This window comes from Salvelinus namaycush, chromosome 3 (assembly GCF_016432855.1).
Source record: "Salvelinus namaycush isolate Seneca chromosome 3, SaNama_1.0, whole genome shotgun sequence".
NCBI lineage: Eukaryota > Metazoa > Chordata > Actinopteri > Salmoniformes > Salmonidae > Salvelinus > Salvelinus namaycush.
In genome coordinates, this window is record NC_052309.1 from 10,173,113 (window position 1) to 10,194,113 (window position 21,001).

At 41.4% G+C, this 21,001-nt stretch overlaps 1 protein-coding gene across 3 annotated transcripts in view; it reads right to left on the reverse strand.

Moving 5' to 3' along the window:
- Positions 1-824: 824 nt before the first annotated feature.
- LOC120044924 (integrin alpha-1-like) overlaps positions 825-21,001 on the reverse strand; it is an 85,220-nt gene continuing 65,043 nt past the window's right edge. For 2 of the 3 annotated variants that reach the window (XM_038989663.1, XM_038989662.1), the window contains exons 18-30: positions 17,372-17,479; positions 12,693-12,769; positions 11,948-12,074; positions 11,762-11,842; positions 10,336-10,412; positions 10,051-10,140; positions 9,747-9,855; positions 4,969-5,082; positions 4,665-4,769; positions 4,430-4,534; positions 4,209-4,304; positions 3,880-3,993; positions 825-3,308 (exon numbers count right to left, since the gene is read on the reverse strand). In XM_038989663.1, coding sequence (XP_038845591.1) covers positions 3,249-3,308; positions 3,880-3,993; positions 4,209-4,304; positions 4,430-4,534; positions 4,665-4,769; positions 4,969-5,082; positions 9,747-9,855; positions 10,051-10,140; positions 10,336-10,412; positions 11,762-11,842; positions 11,948-12,074; positions 12,693-12,769; positions 17,372-17,479 — 1,263 coding nt within the window. In that variant the 3' untranslated portion in view covers positions 825-3,248. The remainder of the gene's footprint in view (positions 3,309-3,879; positions 3,994-4,208; positions 4,305-4,429; positions 4,535-4,664; positions 4,770-4,968; positions 5,083-9,746; positions 9,856-10,050; positions 10,141-10,335; positions 10,413-11,761; positions 11,843-11,947; positions 12,075-12,692; positions 12,770-17,371; positions 17,480-21,001) is intronic. The other variant, XM_038989664.1, reaches the window with a different exon arrangement.

Here is a 21,001-nt window from a genome sequence, read left to right on the forward strand (position 1 = left end):
ATAATATACAAAAGTTAAATAAACAATACAAATTTACAGTTAACATTATACTCACAGAAGTTCCAAAATAATAAAGACATTTCAAATGTATTATTATTATGTATATATATTATGTATATATACAGTGTTGTAACGATGTACAAATGGTTAAAGTACAAAAGGAAAAAGAAATAAACATAAATCTGGGTTGTATTTACGATGGTGTTTGTTCTTCACTGGTTGACCTTTTCTTGTGGCAACAGGTCACCAATCTTGCTGCTGTGATGGCACTCTCTCTCCCTCTCTCTCTCTCTCTCTCACACACACACACACACACACACACACAATGATATCCATGGGTTTAACATTAGCATTGTCATGAATCATTAACCCAAACTGTGGGTGTGCGTCTTTCTGCATGTCTACCTGTCTGTCTATGTTCATGTTTTGAGTTGTTCTGTAGGCACAAACACCTACAAAGAAAGGCAGATACCAGATGCAGAATCATACTGGAAGCTGTCTTACCCCTTATCTCTCAGCTCGCAGTCAGAAACAATGAACCCCGTCTGTGTAATGGGGTCAGTATGCCTGCAGGGCCCAGACTGCCCACTGACTGAACAGGATCCAGATGAAAGGATCAACTAGTGTGTACAGTAATCCCAAACGCATGAGCAACCTATCTGCAGAAAAATAGCTCACCTGCTGCCTGCCCTGCAGAGGGAATGAACTTATGACTTCTTAGCATACAATGATCACACACGCGCGCACACACACACATCTGCTATACCACAATACTTATCCAGTGCTATGGCCATTGATGTCCAACATGTATTAATTACTTTTTAAAAATGTATTTATTGGCATAAGATCCTTGACAGCTTGTGCAATGCTTTCAAATCTGTGCTGATCAGAGTACATACACATGACAAACCAGTGTATTAAACTAACAGTTCACAGCAGTGTGTATGACTGGAGTACATCAGTCTGAAGCAGTCCTCTCTCTCTCTCTCTCTCTCGTCAAAGTACAGTAGGTTTTTGTCCCACATGTGCCATCACACCTGATACAACAAACAAAATCCTGTGACAGACTGTTAACACATGAACATACATTATAATACATGTCAAGTTGCATAGCTGGACAGCACACAATATTTGGTTCTGGGTTCCAATTTAATTCATCAGCAATCAAATCTTCAAAGCCTTGATCAGCTGACTCTATCACTGCTGAGCTGTGACAAATAAGCTCTCCAGAAGGGGACAGTATGGAGGATCACCATGTTAAGGTTATCTTACACATTTTACAGATATTTATTCATTTATTACATGTGCTTTCAACAGTAATGGGTGAGCTGATGAGTGTCTCTTATATACAATAAAAAGTCAGGGGTTACACCGGACTGCCTGTGCAAAATATGTAAATATGCAGAGGAATGTAGGCGGAGAGAAAGCAGAAAGGATGCATAAATAAAACATTTCTACTCACAATCATGACAGTCGCTAGCACTGCGGCCATAACAGAGACTACAGGGCTTTAGGCATAACCTGGTGTTCATATGCATATCAGACCAAATCACCCCCTCTGTGTAACATTCAATGGCCTAGTTTGCAGAGTTTGACCTTCTCTGAGACAAACATCTCTTTGTTTTGTGGTACTGACAGGTTTGAACATCAGGAATCAAGTTACACTCCGTGGAGATACTTTTTGGATTACTCTATGTGACTGTAGGCTACCTCACGAAATCACTCTCGCCCCAAAACAAAAGACAGAAAGAAAGATGAGTCCCAAAAAAAACATCTTAGCGAATGGATGCAAAATGCATTGAGTTCCAATACACATTTATCAAACATTTCAATTTTTATCAAAATATAAGACCAATATTTACATATTTTCATATTGTTTTTAAAGTATTTTATTTAAAAATACTACATTTGTTTGTTTTATCTAATTCATACTATCGCCATACTATCCCCATACTATCATCATTCTATCATCAAATTATCCCCATACTATCCCCATACTATCATCATTCTATCATCATACTATCACCATACTATCATCATACTATCCCCATACTATCCCCATACTATCACCATACTATCATCATACTATATCATAAGTAATACCTGAGAAATGTAGGAGCAAATTACTTATTTTATCTCTATTACTGATATATAGAGCCTTGGTGATACATGCTGGACTTAACTTGATCTTGAATTATTGCAAACATAACTTTATGTACAAGCTTTACATTACATTTACAGGACAATCAAAGTTTTTCCTAATAGTGTAAAGGAGCAATCTGTAAATTCTCTGCCCCCATGTGGTAACAAAATGAAACAAAAACTAGATTAAAGCCGTTGTATTTAAGTCAATAGCAAATGCATCTATTCCTCCTCTTCTTTTATACTGAATATATATTTGGGGAGGGTACATTTGCATAGACCCCTTCAATATTCAAGAGAACACTTTTGTTCAAAAAAAATATATAGAATTTACAGATTGCGCTTGTAAGACCAGAAAAACACTCATGTGAAAATATCAGTGTTCCAAAAAGCAAACATTATGCTTAGAAGACGATGAATATGTTAAAATATAGGTAATAACACGTATCAAAATATACCAAACAAAAATAAATACAGTACATGGTATAGATTTACAGTATATTCGTAAAAAATATCAAAAACTATAACACAGAATTCTAATCCATCGCAGAGTGCCTTGGACATTTGGACAACTTTGGTGTAATGCCATACTGTAATCTGAGGTGTTTTTAGTGTCTTTGGGATGTTGACGCTGTAAGTGAACCTGAGAACGTTTTGTATAAAGCTGGTGTGGCTGCATATGATCAGGTCTGAGTCAGCGTGCCATTATCCTTACGGTCTTCTGATTTCCCTTCTAGCTTAGGTATTTTAGGTCCAGGTCTTGGTACCCACATTGAATAGAGTGTACTGTACAAGTTCAATGTTTCCCCAGGCCTCCGTATCCACTGAATCAGACCAGGGTTTTAAGACTGGTAGATGGGCCACATCACATTCAGGTGAATGGTTGTTGAATAGCCATAAATAGACTGGCTTTTCTTCTGACCTGATGGTGTTCAGGAGAATTGGTTGATGGGGTATTTCCTATGGTATCTCCTCTGACAGACCTGAAGACAGACCTGAAGACAGACCTGAAGACAGACCTGAAGACAGACCTGAAGACAGACCTGAAGACAGACCTGAAGACAGACCTGAAGACAGTGGGGCACATCTGTATGGTGGTGGAAGGATTAATCCTTCATGTCCTCGTTCTCCATGTCCTCTATGGATTTTCTCTTGAAAAATCCAGCCTGGTGGAGCACAGAAGACAACAGTGAACACAACATAATCCAGAATTCACATCCAAACCTAAGTCTCAAGTTTGAGTTAAAGTTTAATAGATTTAAAAGTGCATTTCACACATGATCACACCATGTTGACCCTCTCCATAACACAAGCCTTGACCCATACTCTCCGAAGTTGTCTCAGAGAGAGTTGGGATATGGTGACCCTGGCTGTGACCCTACTCTCCGAAGTTGTCTCAGAGAGAGTTGGGATATGGTGACCCTGGCTGTGACCCTACTCTCCGAAGGTGTCTCAGGGAGAGTTGGGATATGGTGACCCTGGCTGTGACCCTACTCTCCGAGGGCGTCTCAGGGAGAGTTGAGATATACAAAAAACTTGAATTTCCAATTCACACATGCATATTAATACACACTTGTACATGTGTGAGATAGGCCACATATAAGCACCCGCTAAAATATTATTATTATTAATAATAATAATAATAATTATTGTTCTATTTGGGAAGATACAATTTATAATCGATTATAAGTTCCCTAACAGACACAAGCAGACAGAAGGTTGTGAACACACACATACCTTCCATAGAGCGAAGATGACCAGTGCCAGAATCATCAGTCCTATTAGGATACTGACTATAATGATCCACAGTGGTATACCTCCCAAAGCCTCTTTAGAGACCTGGATCTTCACCTGGATGGAAACAGTGTTAAAACAAGCAAAGGACAAAAAGCAAACAGATAAAGGCTGTGTTTACACAGGCAGCCCAATTTTGATATTTTGCCCAATTATTAGCAAAAAATCTCTTCTGATTGGTCTAAAGACCAATAATTGGTCAAAAGATCAAAATTGTGCTGCCTGTGTAAATGTAGCCGATCACATGAAAATGAATAGATAATTGCACTCACATCTCTGGCGTAATTGGTGGCACTCAACACGAAAAGATCCGTGTTCAGGTTCTCCAGAGTGGCATTAACAACCATATGAAGGCTGGAGAACTCTGCCTGTGGAGCCAAGAGCAATTCAATTCAGCACTCAATATACCAATACATTTGTCAATTAATAAATGTATCAATCAATCAATCAATCAAAAACAATGAATGAACAAGTGACACTTCACTGTACTCACTTTGATAAAGGTGGGCTTCCATACCCGGAAGGTAACATTGACCTGGCTGTTGTTGACATGTGGGATGGAGCAGATAAATGACTTACACGGGTGGTCCTTACAGCCCTGCAAAGGAGAGTACACATACATGACTTACACGGGTGGTCCTTACAGCCCTGCAAAGGAGAGTACACACACACACTCACGTACACACATACACTCATACTCACACTCACACACAGTAGTGTTGACTCACCACCAGGAAGACACTGAGGGTCTCTTTTTTAGGATTGATGGTGTGCGTGTTGTTGTTGTTGATCTTTAAAGGGTTAATCAGGTCCCTGACTTGACATCTCACATCCTGTGGGAGAGAGAAAAGATCCATCAATCAATTATCAATCAATCAATCACATTTGGATCAACTTGATCCACACCACCACAGTTCTGCAGAGTGTTTGACTTCACCGTGTGATTGTCTGTTGACTGGTAGAGAACCATGTGCAGGGGATACTGGTAGACTGTCTACCTCTATGGTACAGTACACAGTAGAGAAGCCTTACCTGTGAGGAGGTGACATGTGTCAGGTATAGCAGGATGTTCTCACTAGGTGATAGGTACGGGTACATCACCCTCAGCTTTAGAGGAGGAGTCTCCATATCCACATCCTTTTTAACCTGGAGACCAGAGAGAGAGACAGGAAGTCACAGGTCTTTCAGTCAAAATGTAACCACATGTTGGTTTTTTCGAGCTTTGGCAACTTAGAATAAGTATCTTACTTTGGGGATATAATCAGTTAATTGCAGCCTACTCAGTCACTTTTTATAGCTACTATACAAAGTTCCCTGAATTCCTATTGGACCTCGTAGTCATGGCAGATAATATTCACATTTTTGGTAACTTCAATTTTCACATGGAGAAGTCCACAGCCCTCACTGCTGCTGAATCAGCCTACTTTTTCAACCTGATTGAGGAGAGTAAAAATAATCAAACATTTATTTTTGATACAGTCGCAAAGCTAACTAAAAATAAGCATTCCCCAAGTGAGGATGGCCTTCAGTTCAGCAGTGATGAATTCATGAACTTCTTCGATCGTTCATGATCATTAGAAAGCAAAATCTTTGAGTATGCATATTTCACCAAAACTCTGTTTTCCTGAGTCTGCACAGAACTGCCAAGACCGCGGATCAAAGTTTTTGTATCCTGTATCTCTCGTCACATTCATGAAAATAGTCATGGCCTCTAAACCTTCCAGCTGGCTACTGGACCCTATTCCAGCTAAACTACTGAAAGAGCTACTTCCTGTACTTGGCCCTCCAATGTAGAACATAATAAACGGATCCCTATCCTCTGAATATGTACCAAACTCACTAAACGCGGCAGTAGTAAAGCCTCTCCCGAAAAAGCCGAACCTTGACCTGGATTTTTTGTTTTACTATCGGCCTATATTGAATCTCCCATTCCTCTATTATTATTGTTTTTTAAAGTTGTTGCTCAGCAACTCACTGCCTTCCTGAAGACAAATAATGTATACAAAATGCTCCAGTCTGGTTTTAGACTCCATCATAGTACTGAGACCGCACTTGTGAAGGTGGCAAATGACCTTTTAATTGTGTCAGACTAAGGCTCTGCGTCCGTCCTTGTGCTCCTAGAACTTAGTGTCACTTTTTAAACCATCGATCACCACATTCTTTTGGACAGATTGGAAACCCAAATTGGTCTATACCAGCGGTTCTTAAACTTTTTCAGCCTGGGACCCAGATGAGAAATTCTGTGTTTTCCTGGGACCCAAGCTTAGAAAAACTACACATAAATATCTGTACATTTCATTGCCCTTATGCCTAAAACGAATGCAATATATACAAAAACAAATAACAATGAAATTAAATATCCATATTAATATCTATTAATGTTTATTTTTCCCCATTAAAAACACTCTTACATATCTGTCTAGGTTGGAACTGTTGCTGTTAAAATACAATAAATCATTTCATTCTGAACTGGAATAAACTGACTGATCACATCACACAGATGTATAACAGAACACACAGGCTTTTTGATAGTGCAACCCCAAGTAACAGTACAGATGAAAAAGGATCAGGCCTACTGTACATCTTACTGTAGAAATTATTGTTGAAAGAAAGTCTAGGTTGGAACTGTTGCTGTTAAAATACAATACATATTTTTTATTCTGAACTGGAATAAACTGATTGATCACATCACACAGATGTAGACCAGAAAACCTAAACACACCCAAACAGTCCTAATGAGAGCATTTCTATTCTGGGCTCTGTTTTTGACAGTACAACACTGAGGTCATGCTCAGCCTTGAAACTGTTTCTGTACTTATTTTATAAGTATGTCAGAGTTGAGAACCCTGACTCACACAGGTATGTGGTGCCAAACTGGACCAGAACATCTACTGCTTTCTCAGTCAGGCAGGAGACCGCTTCCTGCTGAAGTGTGTTTGCCTCAAAAAGAATCTTGCTTCAATCAGTTTATTCCAGTTAAGAATAACAATTATAATTGTATTTTAACAGCAACAGTTCCAACCTAGACTAGTTTTCAACAATAATTTATACAGTAAGATGTACAGTAGGCCTGACAATTGTTCATATTTCTTCATCTGTACTGTTACTAGGGTTGCGCTATCAGTAGCTTGCTTGCTTTGGCAAATGTTAGCTATTAGCTGTGTACAAGGCCAGGGGATTGTTGGAAAGAGAAACTCACATCTACTACTACGAGAGTTAGTTAGTACTCCTTTATTTCTGCTTATTATCATCTGTTATAAAATGACAACAATGCCTTGCTAGCTGACTTACTTTTCCTTTGTCGAAGCACTGTTTCCTGAAGCATTCTGCCCTGTTCTGAAAGAACTCCCTGGGTTTACCATCATGTTGTGGATGTTTGGTCAGGACGTGTTGTTTTATTAATTTGTTCATTATGAGAGACTCATTACTAAGCACTTCCACACACAAAACACACGGTGGGCGCTCCTCGTTATAAGTTTGTATGAAAGAGAGAGAAACTCATCGTTGTATATGCATTTCATGACAATTGAGCTCAGACAGAACTTGTGGCTAGCATGAGTCCATTTGATGACAGCGGTGAGTGATGGCGAGTGGGAATGACAAGTTAGTGGCTGACAGCGCATCATCTGCTGCTTGAATGACAGCGCTGCATCATGTGTGTCACAGAGTGATCTTGAAGAAAAATCTGGTAAACCGCGAAGCACACGGGCATCTCCCTCTCACACTCGCGCAGCAGCCAAACTGAGCAGAGACCGCTGCTTAAGCAGAAAGCGCACTGAACAGAGAGCGCAGATGCACTTGGCCAAACCAATTCCAGTAATTGATGAAATAATTATAAATTTACATTGACACGTCGCGATCCACCATTAACAGGTCCCACTTTGGGTCGCGAACAATACTTTAAGAAAGGCTGGTCTACACAGAAAAGTTCTTGCCTGGTTTAGATCTCATCTGTCGGTAAGATATTAGTTCATCTTTGTGGATGGTTCGTCTCTGACAAATCAATGGTAAGTTTCGGTGTTCCTCAAGGTTCCGTTTTAGGACCACTATTGTTTTCACTATATATTCTACCTCTTGGTGACTTTACCTGCTATGTAGACGACACACAGCTGTACATTTCGATGAAACATGGTGAAGCCTCAAAATTGCCTAGCCTGGAAGCCTGTGTTTCAGACATAAGGAAGTGTGATGGCGGCAAATGTTTTCAAATCAAATTGTATTAATCACATGCGCCGAATACAACAGGTGTAGACCTTACAGTGAAATGCTTACTTACAAGCCCCTAACCAACAATGCAGTTTAAAAAATACGAATAAGAAATAAAAGGAACAAGTAATTAAAGAGTAGCAGTAAAATAACAATAGCGAGACTATATACAGGGGGTACCGGTACAGAGTCAATGTGCGGGGGAACCTGTTAGTCAAGGTAATTGAGGTAATATGCCAGCTCCCCTCTTTCTACTGTGATTCTCTGCCTCTGACCCTATAGAGTACCACAGTATGAAACACAGCACTTATTTTAAGTGTTTCTAAAATCCCCTATGGGAAAAATGAATGGTGGAAAAAATGATTGGAACCATTTCCCTGTTTGACCGCTAGGTTTTATGGGTATTATGATGCTTCCACTGTGGGGCTCTATTACGGGGACTGAGTCACTGGCTTGCTAGTGCTCTCCCATGCTTTCCCTAGGAGGGGTGAATCACATCTTGCCAGGCATTTTTTGCTATATTTGACTTGAGTGGGTTGAGTCACTGACGTTATGGGTGAGATCTTCGTGGGCTATACTCCGCCTTGTCTCTGGGTAGTAAGTTGGTGATCTGTTGATATCCCTCTAGTGGTGTGGGGGCTGTGATTTGGCAAAGTGGGTGGGGTTATACCCTGCCTGCTTGGTCTTGTCCAGGGGTATTCTCGAACGGGGCCACAGTGTCCCCCGACCCCCCCCCCCGTCTCAGTCCCCAATATCTATGCTGCAATAGACTATGTGCTGGGGGGCTGGGGTCAGTCTGTCCTATCTAGTGAATTTCTCGTGTCTTATCTGATGTCCTGTGTGATCTTCAGTGTGCTCCCTCTAATTATCCTAACTCTCTCTCTCCCCTTGGACCAGGCCTCAGGACTACCTGGCCTGACAACTCCTGGCTGTCCCCATCCCCAGTCCACCTGGTCATGCTGCTGATCCAGTTTCTACTGTTCTGCCTGTGGCTATGGAAACCTGACCTGTTCACCGGACCTGCTACCTTATCCCGGACCTGCTGTTTCAACCCTCTCTCTCTCTACCACACCTGCTGTCAGGTGCGGTAGAGAGCCAACTGACATTTACTCATGAGGTGCTGACCTGTTGCATTCTCTACAACCACTGTGATTATTATTTAACTCTGCTGGTCATCTATGAACGTTTGAACATCTTTAAGAACGATCTAGCCTTAATGGCCATGTACTCTTACCCTCTCCACCAGCCACCTCTCAGAGCCTGGTTCCTCTCTACCCAGTACAGCCAGAAGAGGACTGGCCACCCCTCAGAGCCTGGTTCCTCTCTACCCAGTACAGCCAGAAGAGCACTGGCCACCCCTCAGAGCCTGGTTCCTCTCTAGGTTTCTTCCTAGGTTCCTGCCTTTCTAGGGAGTTTTTCCTAGCCACCATGCTTCTACATCTGCATTGCTTGCTGTTTGGGGTTTTAGGCTGGGTTTCCGTATAAGAACTTTGTGACATCTGCTGATGTATAAAGGGCTTTATAAATACATTTAATTGAATTGCTCTTATCCCCTGGCCTTATCTAAGCAGGTATTACTACGGTCTACAGTATGTGGGTCTTACCGTATAGATGATCTTGACCTCTTCTCCTATCACACTGGTGTGGTTGAAGACGCTGGGGTACTGCTCTCCCTCTTTCACTATGATGTGGTCCTCCTTCATATGCCTGTCGCTGAGAGATAGAGGGATGATGGATGGAGAGATGGAGGGATGAGACAGGAGATGGAAAAATGAGAAAGGAGATGGTAAGATGAGAAAGGAGATGGAAAGATTTGAAAAAAGGTCATACTCTGATACTGTACCTGTATTTTTTATGTAAATAAAAATGTCCTGTTTTCGTGTTGTAGCTGCTGCTGTCTGTACTCACGCAGTGAATCTGAGTCCAGCCTCGTACTTCACAGGGATGGAGATTCTCACAGAGTTGTCATGGAGGGTGGTCTTCAATTCCTCACTGTCACTGTAGGAATGAGAAAAGTCATTGTATTAGAATTTTGACATTTCAATTTTTCTTCTTTGCTCACTCATTAATTTTAAATTGTTGAGATTTAGCATGAAACTCGGGACTCCCCGGAAAACACTAGCCATTGTTACTGTGTGGACTATCCTGGCTAAATAAATAAAATGAATGAATGAACACCATGGCTTACTGTACCTGGATGCAGTTACGTTGATCTGAATTTCTTTCCAGACGTGTGCAGGGTTGACTTCAAACAGGATCTCAAACACCTCCTGGAGGGAGAACAAGCAAAACCGATCAGTGGCCTATTCATCACAAAATGAAACATGAAGTACATAGTGAGTCTTATGGTACGAGGATAGATACAGTGGGGCAAAAAAGTATTTAGTCAGCCACCAATTGTGCAAGTTCTCCCACTTAAAAAGATGAGAGAGGCCTGTAATTTTCATCATAGGTACACTTCAACTATGACAGACAAAATGAGAAAAAAAAATCCAGAAAATCACATTGTAGGATTTTTAATGAATTTATTTGCAAATTATGGTGGAAAATAAGTATTTGGTCAATAACAAAAGTTTATCTCAATACTTTGTTATATACCCTTTGTTGGCAATGACAGAGGTCAAACGTTTTCTGTAAGTCTTCACAAGGTTTTCACACACTGTTGCTGGTATTTTAGCCCATTCCTCCATGCAGATCTCCTCTAGAGCAGTGGTGTTTTGGGGCTGTTGCTGGGCAACACGGACTTTCAACTCCCTCCAAAGATTTTCTATGGGGTTGAGATCTGGAGACTGGCTAGGCCACTCCAGGACCTTGAAATGCTTCTTACGAAGCCACTCCTTCGTTGCCCGGGCGGTGTGTTTGGGATCATTGTCATGCTGAAAGACCCAGCCACGTTTCATCTTCAATGCCCTTGCTGATGGTAGGCTTTGTTACTTTGGTCCCAGCTCTCTGCAGGTCATTCACTAGGTCCCCCCGTGTGGTTCTGGGATTTTTGCTCACCGTTCTTGTGATCATTTTGACCCCACGGGGTGAGATCTTGCGTGGAGCCCCAGATCGAGGGAGATTATCAGTGGTCTTATATGTCTTCCATTTCCTAATAATTGCTCCCACAGTTGATTTCTTCAAACCAAGCTGCTTACCTATTGCAGATTCAGTCTTCCCAGCCTGGTGCAGGTCTACAATTTTGTTTCTGGTGTCCTTTGACAGCTCTTTGGTCTTGGCCATAGTGGAGTTTGTAGTGTGACTGTTTGAGGTTGTGGACAGGTGTCTTTTATACTGATAACAAGTTCAAACAGGTGCCATTAATACAGGTAACGAGTGGAGGACAGAGGAGCCTCTTAAAGAATAAGTTACAGGTCTGTGAGAGCCAGAAATCTTACTTGTTTGTAGGTGACCAAATACTTATTTTCCACCATAATTTACAAATAAATTCATAAAAAATCCTACAATGTGATTTTCTGGATTTTTTTCTTCTCATTTTGTCTGTCATAGTTGAAGTGTACCTATGATGATAATTACAGGCCTCTCTCATCTTTTTAAGTGGGAGAACGTGCACAATTGGTGGCTGACTAAATACTTTTTTGCCCCACTGTACGTGTGATTGCAAGAATTGTCTTACCTCTACATTGCTTTTGAGGAATGGATATCCCACAGCACACTCAACTTTGGTATTATTCAGACTGCAGACTTTGTCATTGGCCTGCAGAGTAAACGGTTGAAATCACATATAATGTCAATGTCAAAACTCATACTGACGTCATGATTCCCAACATCCAAGAAATCTATGTAAATCAATGGATCTCACCTTGACTTTAACGTAGTTTATGTTTTCAGTAAAGCTGAGCATGACTTTGGTATTGTAGGCATTGTCTTGACTGTTTCTAATGGTAATGAGCACATGGAACTTTTCCTTGTTGGCTTTGATCACAAGACTGGAAAGAACAGGAAAGTTATTAAATCAAGTTTCAAATTAAGTTTATTTTATATAGCCCTTCGTACATCAGCTAATATCTCGAAGTGCTGTACAGAAACCCAGCCTAAAACCCCAAACAGCAAGCAATGCAGGTGTAGAAGCACGGTGGCTAGGAAAAACTCCCTAGAAAGGCCAAAACCTAGGAAGAAACCTAGAGAGAAACCTATTACTGTAGCAGGGCAGGTTTTACTGTAATTTTACTACTGTTGAAGGGCAGATTTTACTGTAATGTTATTACTGTAGCAGGGCAGATTTTGCAGTAATATTATTACTGTAGCAGGGCAGATCTTACTGTAATATTATTACTGCTCCAGTGCAGAATTTACTGTAATGTTATTACTATGCCAGGGCAGATGTTACTGTAATGTTATTACCGTAGCAGGGTAGATTTTACTGTAATGTTATTACTGTAGCAGAGCAGATTTTACTGTAATGCTGTGACACTTCATCTGGACCAACACAAGAGGGCGCTAAAGTACAATACAAGGGCAACATAGCTGTCAATGAACTACCACGCAACTGCCATAAAATCATGACAGTTAGATGGATTGAAAGAATACAATCTTTGTGACAATACCTTTGTATACTTGGCACAGCCTTCAGGGATAGGTCAGCTATGCACTTGTCATCGCTCCCACAGTCCACCAAAGGAATCTGAATGACGTGAGCATGGTTACAAGCAGTATGGAATAGACCATGTACAAGACAGTTCTATCAATGAAGCAGTCGAAAACTGCTTACATGTACCTACATGTACATATTACCTCAATTACCTCAACACCGGTGCCCCAGCACATTGACTCTGTACCGGTACCCCCTGTATATAGCCCCGCTACTGTTATTTACTGCTGCTCTTTAATTATTGTTATTCTTATCTCTTACTTTTTTTTAAGGTATTTTCTTAAAACTGTGTTATCATCCTGTTCTACCACTGTGTTAACATCCTGTTCTACCACGGTGTTAACATCCTGTTCTACCACGGTGTTAACATCCTGTTCTACCACGGTGTTAACATCCTGTTCTACCACGGTGTTAACATCCTGTTCTACCACGGTGTTAACATCCTGTTCTACCACTGTGTTAACATCCTGTTCTACCACGGTGTTAACATCCTGTTCTACCACTGTGTTAACATCCTGTTCTACCACGGTGTTAACATCCTGTTCTACCACTGTGTTAACATCCTGTTCTACCACGGTGTTAACATCCTGTTCTACCACGGTGTTAACATCCTGTTCTACCACGGTGTTAACATCCTGTTCTATCACTGTGTTAACATCCTGTTCTACCACTGTGTTAACATCCTGTTCTACCACGGTGTTAACATCCTGTTCTACCACTGTGTTAACATCCTGTTCTACCACGGTGTTAACATCCTGTTCTACCACGGTGTTAACATCCTGTTCTACCACGGTGTTAACATCCTGTTCTACCACGGTGTTAACATCCTGGTCTACCACTGTGTTAACATCCTGTTCTACCACGGTGTTAACATCCTGTTCTACCACGGTGTTAACATCCTGTTCTACCACGGTGTTAACATCCTGTTCTACCACTGTGTTAACATCCTGGTCTACCACGGTGTTAACATCCTGTTCTACCACGGTGTTAACATCCTGTTCTACCACGGTGTTATCATCCTGTTCTACCACGGTGTTAACATCCTGTTCTACCACTGTGTTAACATCCTGTTCTACCACGGTGTTAACATCCTGTTCTACCACGGTGTTAACATCCTGTTCTACCACGGTGTTAACATCCTGTTCTACCACTGTGTTAACATCCTGTTCTACCACGGCGTTAACATCCTGTTCTACCACGGTGTTAACATCCTGTTCTACCACGGTGTTAACATCCTGTTCTACCACGGCGTTAACATCCTGTTCTACCACGGTGTTAACATCCTGGTCTACCACGGCGTTAACATCCTGTTCTACCACGGTGTTAACATCCTGTTCTACCACGGCGTTAACATCCTGTTCTACCACGGCGTTAACATCCTGTTCTACCACGGCGTTAACATCCTGTTCTACCACGGTGTTAACATCCTGTTCTACCACTGTGTTAACATCCTGTTCTACCACTGCGTTAACATCCTGTTCTACCACGGCGTTAACATCCTGTTCTACCACGGTGTTAACATCCTGTTCTACCACGGTGTTAACATCCTGTTCTACCACGGTGTTAACATCCTGTTCTACCACGGTGTTAACATCCTGTTCTACCACTGTGTTAACATCCTGTTCTACCACGGTGTTAACATCCTGTTCTACCACTGTGTTAACATCCTGTTCTACCACTGTGTTAACATCCTGTTCTACCACGGCGTTAACATCCTGTTCTACCACTGTGTTAACATCCTGTTCTACCACGGTGTTAACATCCTGGTCTACCACGGTGTTAACATCCTGTTCTACCACGGTGTTAACATCCTGTTCTACCACTGTGTTAACATCCTGTTCTACCACTGTGTTAACATCCTGTTCTACCACGGTGTTAACATCCTGTTCTACCACGGTGTTAACATCCTGTTCTACCACGGTGTTAACATCCTGTTCTACCACGGTGTTAACATCCTGTTCTACCACTGTGTTAACATCCTGGTCTACCACGGTGTTAACATCCTGTTCTACCACTGTGTTAACATCCTGGTCTACCACGGTGTTAACATCCTGTTCTACCACGGTGTTAACATCCTGTTCTACCACTGTGTTAACATCCTGTTCTACCACGGTGTTAACATCCTGTTCTACCACTGTGTTAACATCCTGTTCTACCACGGTGTTAACATCCTGTTCTACCACGGTGTTAACATCCTGTTCTACCACGGTGTTAACATCCTGTTCTACCACGGTGTTAACATCCTGTTCTACCACGGTGTTAACATCCTGTTCTACCACGGTGTTAACATCCTGTTCTACCACTGTGTTAACATCCTGTTCTACCACGGTGTTAACATCCTGTTCTACCACGGTGTTAACATCCTGTTCTACCACGGTGTTAACATCCTGTTCTACCACGGTGTTAACATCCTGTTCTACCACTGTGTTAACATCCTGTTCTACCACGGTGTTAACATCCTGTTCTACCACGGTGTTAACATCCTGTTCTACCACTGTGTTAACATCCTGTTCTACCACGGCGTTAACATCCTGTTCTACCACGGTGTTAACATCCTGTTCTACCACGGTGTTATCATCCTGTTCTACCACGGTGTTAACATCCTGTTCTACCACTGTGTTAACATCCTGGTCTACCACTGTGTTAACATCCTGTTCTACCACTGTGTTATCATCCTGTTCTACCACTGTGTTAACATCCTGTTCTACCACGGTGTTAACATCCTGTTCTACCACGGTGTTAACATCCTGTTCTACCACGGTGTTAACATCCTGTTCTACCACGGTGTTAACATCCTGTTCTACCACTGTGTTAACATCCTGTTCTACCACGGTGTTAACATCCTGTTCTACCACTGTGTTAACATCCTGTTCTACCACGGTGTTAACATCCTGTTCTACCACTGTGTTAACATCCTGTTCTACCACTGTGTTAACATCCTGTTCTACCACGGTGTTAACATCCTGTTCTACCACGGTGTTAACATCCTGTTCTACCACTGTGTTAACATCCTGTTCTACCACGGTGTTAACATCCTGGTCTACCACTGTGTTAACATCCTGTTCTACCACGGTGTTAACATCCTGGTCTACCACGGTGTTAACATCCTGTTCTACCACGGTGTTAACATCCTGTTCTACCACGGTGTTAACATCCTGTTCTACCACGGTGTTAACATCCTGTTCTACCACGGTGTTAACATCCTGTTCTACCACTGTGTTAACATCCTGGTCTACCACTGTGTTAACATCCTGTTCTACCACTGTGTTAACATCCTGTTCTACCACGGTGTTAACATCCTGGTCTACCACGGTGTTAACATCCTGTTCTACCACGGCGTTAACATCCTGTTCTACCACTGTGTTAACATCCTGTTCTACCACGGTGTTAACATCCTGTTCTACCACTGTGTTAACATCCTGTTCTACCACGGTGTTAACATCCTGTTCTACCACGGTGTTAACATCCTGTTCTACCACTGTGTTAACATCCTGTTCTACCACTGTGTTAACATCCTGTTCTACCACGGTGTTAACATCCTGTTCTACCACGGTGTTAACATCCTGTTCTACCACGGTGTTAACATCCTGGTCTACCACTGTGTTAACATCCTGTTCTACCACTGTGTTAACATCCTGTTCTACCACGGTGTTAACATCCTGTTCTACCACTGTGTTAACATCCTGTTCTACCACGGTGTTAACATCCTGTTCTACCACTGTGTTAACATCCTGTTCTACCACGGTGTTAACATCCTGTTCTACCACGGTGTTAACATCCTGTTCTACCACGGTGTTAACATCCTGTTCTACCACTGTGTTAACATCCTGTTCTACCACTGTGTTAACATCCTGTTCTACCACGGTGTTAACATCCTGTTCTACCACTGTGTTAACATCCTGTTCTACCACGGTGTTAACATCCTGTTCTACCACGGTGTTAACATCCTGTTCTACCACGGTGTTAACATCCTGTTCTACCACGGTGTTAACATCCTGTTCTACCACTGTGTTAACATCCTGTTCTACCACTGTGTTAACATCCTGTTCTACCACGGTGTTAACATCCTGTTCTACCACTGTGTTAACATCCTGTTCTACCACTGTGTTAACATCCTGTTCTACCACTGTGTTAACATCCTGTTCTACCACTGTGTTAACATCCTGTTCTACCACTGTGTTAACATCCAGCCACATGTTTTGTCTCCCTCTGTCCCTCTGCCAAACAACTCATTAAAACTATGTGTGTGGGAGCTGCACCATTGGAACTGGATAACAGTCTGTCAGTGTTTTAGAGCCTCTGATAGGAACTAGTGATGGATGGAGGACAGCCGTTGGAGAGAATATTCACCCTCTACAGCGCTGGAAGGAGCCAGACTGTATGAGTGTGTAAAGTACTGATTACTGACTCTGCTTACACAGTGCCTATTCACTGTTGCAATAAATGATAGCTGAGGTCTAAAGTAAGGTAAGAAAATCAGATGTGTGCATGCACACACGTATTGTTAGCCAAGTAGGGCCTGTAGTGGCTAAAGAGGGAAGCAAGCCAAGGTATACAAAATTCATGGAAAGCCAAAAGTTACTGGTGTGTGTGTGTGCTTGTGTGTTAAATCTGCCACATTGTGGTTCATTTTACCGTTTTGTTGAGTGACGTTGGTAAGTCTCCATCCAGGACGGGGCCTGTGTCCTCAGCCAGACCAAACTCTAGGGAGACCATGATTGGGTCCCTGAAGTCCAGATTAGCCTGAGGAGATAATATCATTATATGAACAGTGTATCTACTGCACACTCTTAGCTGTACTTAGACAAGCTTTTGCTAACTGACAGAGTACTGTATCGTTTAAAAAAAAAAAAAATGTAATCAAACGTCAGTATTTCTCATCTTATGTACCAGTGGAGGCTCCTCAGAGGAGGAAGGGGAGGACCATCTTCCTCAGTGAATTAAAAAAAAAAATTAAATTGTAAAACATTAAAAAAGTTATCCTTTTAGATTAAACTACACAAAATATAATCATGTCAACAAATAACTGATTAAAACACACTGTTTCGCATTGAAGGTCTGCCGTAGCCTCAACAGCACTCTGTAGGATAGCAGGGTAGGATCAGAGAATGAATCTAGCACTGAAAGCATAAAATACAGCTAGCTGGCACTGCAGTGTATAACATGTGATGAGTAGATGGCTCAAAGAGAGAGAAAGACAATAGTTGAACACTTTTGAACAAATTAATTTCTTCCAACATGAAGGCGAAGCAAGAGAGAAATAGAGAGATTTCGTCATTTTTTTTCACTTTCAGTTTCATTTACAGTACTTAGCTGTATCAAACAGGCCTGGATAGGACTGCCTTATAACGCCTCTCACATATTGTGCTCTTATAGTGTAAATGTTCAGAGAATTCTTGTGGGAAGGTAGAGATAGGACTACAACAGGAAAGAGTAACGTTCATCTTGAAAAGTTCGAAAAAGGCTTATCCTGCAAGGAGGATGTGATCTGATAAATATTATTCCCATTCCAAATGAGTTCCTTCTCCCGTGTCAAAGATTTCACATCCAATTAGTTTAGCCTACTGAAACACCCCGCTCAAACAGGGGGATGCTATGTTAGCTAGCTGGCTATGACTTTCCAACACAACACTGGAACTCTTCCAAGTCAAGGTCATCTTTTGGTATTACTAATTTATTGCCACCAGGGCCCACCGGTGTAACTGCTTACTGACTGTACACTAAAGTTACTGCATGATTGTAGCAAGTTTACTAACACGTTAGTTCTATTAGATATACTAGCTATGACGTTACTTCAGCGTGATCAGGGGTGTATTCATTCCGCCAATTCTGTTGAAAAACGTTTCTTGAACTAAAGCAAACGGAACAAAGCGTGGATAAACATACCTGCATTTGTCCAATAGAAACTCTTGTTTGCAACTGTTGGACTAATGTTTACACCCTATATCAGCTAGATGCAGGCAAGAGTGTGCAAGGCACTATTGAATGTCACTGTCTGTCACCTCAAATTTGTCTCTCGACCTGTGTGCACACCTACGTCGTAAACTTTCATTCATAGGCTAGGTTGTAACAACCTCATGATGGGTATAGGGAAAATTGACTATCATGTAGTAGCCTAAACGTATCGCTGTTACATTGAACTGGGGGAATGAAATATGAATGACAGTCATCCAATATGTTGTAATAGAAATAAGACCATGCTCATAAAAAAATGTGTCCTCCCTCATCTTAAACGGCACTGACCGCAACTGTTATGTATTTTTTTAGGCTTCTGTATGCCTTAGATCTAATTCGCGGTATCAAATCAAAATCAAATCAAATGTTATTGGTCGCATACACATAATTAGCAATGTTATTGCGGGTGTCGCAAATGTTTGTGTTCCTAGCTCCAAAAGTGCAGTAGTATTTAACAATACACAACGATACACATGTACAGTGGAAGTTTACATACACATTAGCCAAATACATTTAAACTCAGTTTTTCACAATTTCTGACATTTAATCCTAGTAAAAATTCCCTGTCTTAGGTCAGTTAGGATCACCACATTATTTTAAGAATGTGAAATGTCAGAATAATAGTAGAGAGAATGATTTATTTCAGCTTTTATTTCTTTCATCACATTCCCAGTGGGTCAGAAGTTAACATACACTCAATTAGTATTTGGTAGCATTGCCTTTAAATTGATTAACTTGCGTCAAACGTTTCGGGTAGCCTTCCACAAGCTTCCCACAATAAGTTGAGTGAATTTTGGCCCATTCCTCCTGACAGAGCTGGTGTAACTGAGTCAGGTTTGTAGGCCTCCTTGCTTGCACACACTTTTTCAGTTCTGCCCACAACTTTTCTATAGGATTGAGGTCAGGGCTTTGTGATGGCCACTCCAATACCTTGACTTTGTTGTCCTTAAGCCATTTTGCCACAACTTTGGAAGTATGCTTGGGGTCATTGTCCATTTGGAAGACCCATTTGCGACCAAGCTTTAACTTCCTGACTGATGTCTTGAGATGTTGCTTCAACAACTACCTCTCCCCCTACTGTATTTATTTATTTTGCACCCCCTTATTTATATCTCTACTTTGCACATTCTTCCACTGTAAATCTACCATTCCAGTGTTTTACTTGCTATATTGTATTTACTTCGCCACCATGGCCTTTTTTTTTGCCTTTACCTCCCTTATCTCACCTCATTTGCTCACATTGTATACAGACTTATTTTTCTACTGTATTATTGACTGTATGTTTGTTTTACTCCATGTGTAACTCTGTGTTGTATGTGTCGAACTGCTTTGCTTTATCTTGGCCAGGTCGCCATTGTAAATGAGAACTTGTTCTCAACTTGCCTACCTGGTTAAATCAAGGTGAAATAAATAAATAAATATATTCACATAATTTTCCTTCCTCAGGATGCCATCTATTTTGTGAAGTGCACCAGTCCCTCCTGCAGCAAAGCACCCCCACAACATCATGCTGCATCACGGTTGGGATGGTGTTCTTCGGCTTGCAAGCTTCCAAACATAACGATGGTCATTATGGCCAAACAGTTCTATTTTTGTTTGATCAGACCAGAGGACATTTCTCCAAAAAGTATGATCTTTGTCCCCATGTACAGTTGCAAACCATAGTTTGGCTTTTTTATGAAGATTTTGGAACAGTAGCTTCTTCCTTGCTGAGCGGCCTTTCAGGTTATGTCGATGTAGGACTAGTTTTACTGTGGATATAGATACTTTTGTACCCGTTTCCTCCAGCATCTTCACAAGGTCCTTTGCTGTTGTTCTGGGATTGATTGGCACTTTTCGCACCAAAGTACGTTCATCTCTAGGAGACAGACTGCGTCTTCTTCCTGAGCGGTATGATGGCTGCGTGGTCCCATGGTGTTTATATTTGCGTACTATTGTTTGTACAGATGAACGTGGTACCTTCAGGATGAAGGATGAACCAGACTTGTGGAGGTCTCCAATTTTTTTTCTGAGGTCTTGGCTGAATTCTTTTGATTTTCCCATGATGTCAAGCAAAGAGGAACTGAGTTTGAAGGTCGGCCTTAAAATACATCCACAGGTACACCTCCAATTGACTCAAATTATGTCAATTAGCCTATCAAAAGCTTCTAAAGCCATGACATAATTTTCTGGAATTTTCCAAGCTGTTTAAAGGCACAGTCAACTTAGTGTATGTACATTTCTGACCCACTGGAATTGCGATACAGTGAATTATAAGTGAAATAATCTGTCTGTAAACAATTGTTGGAAAATTACTTTAAGTCCTAAACG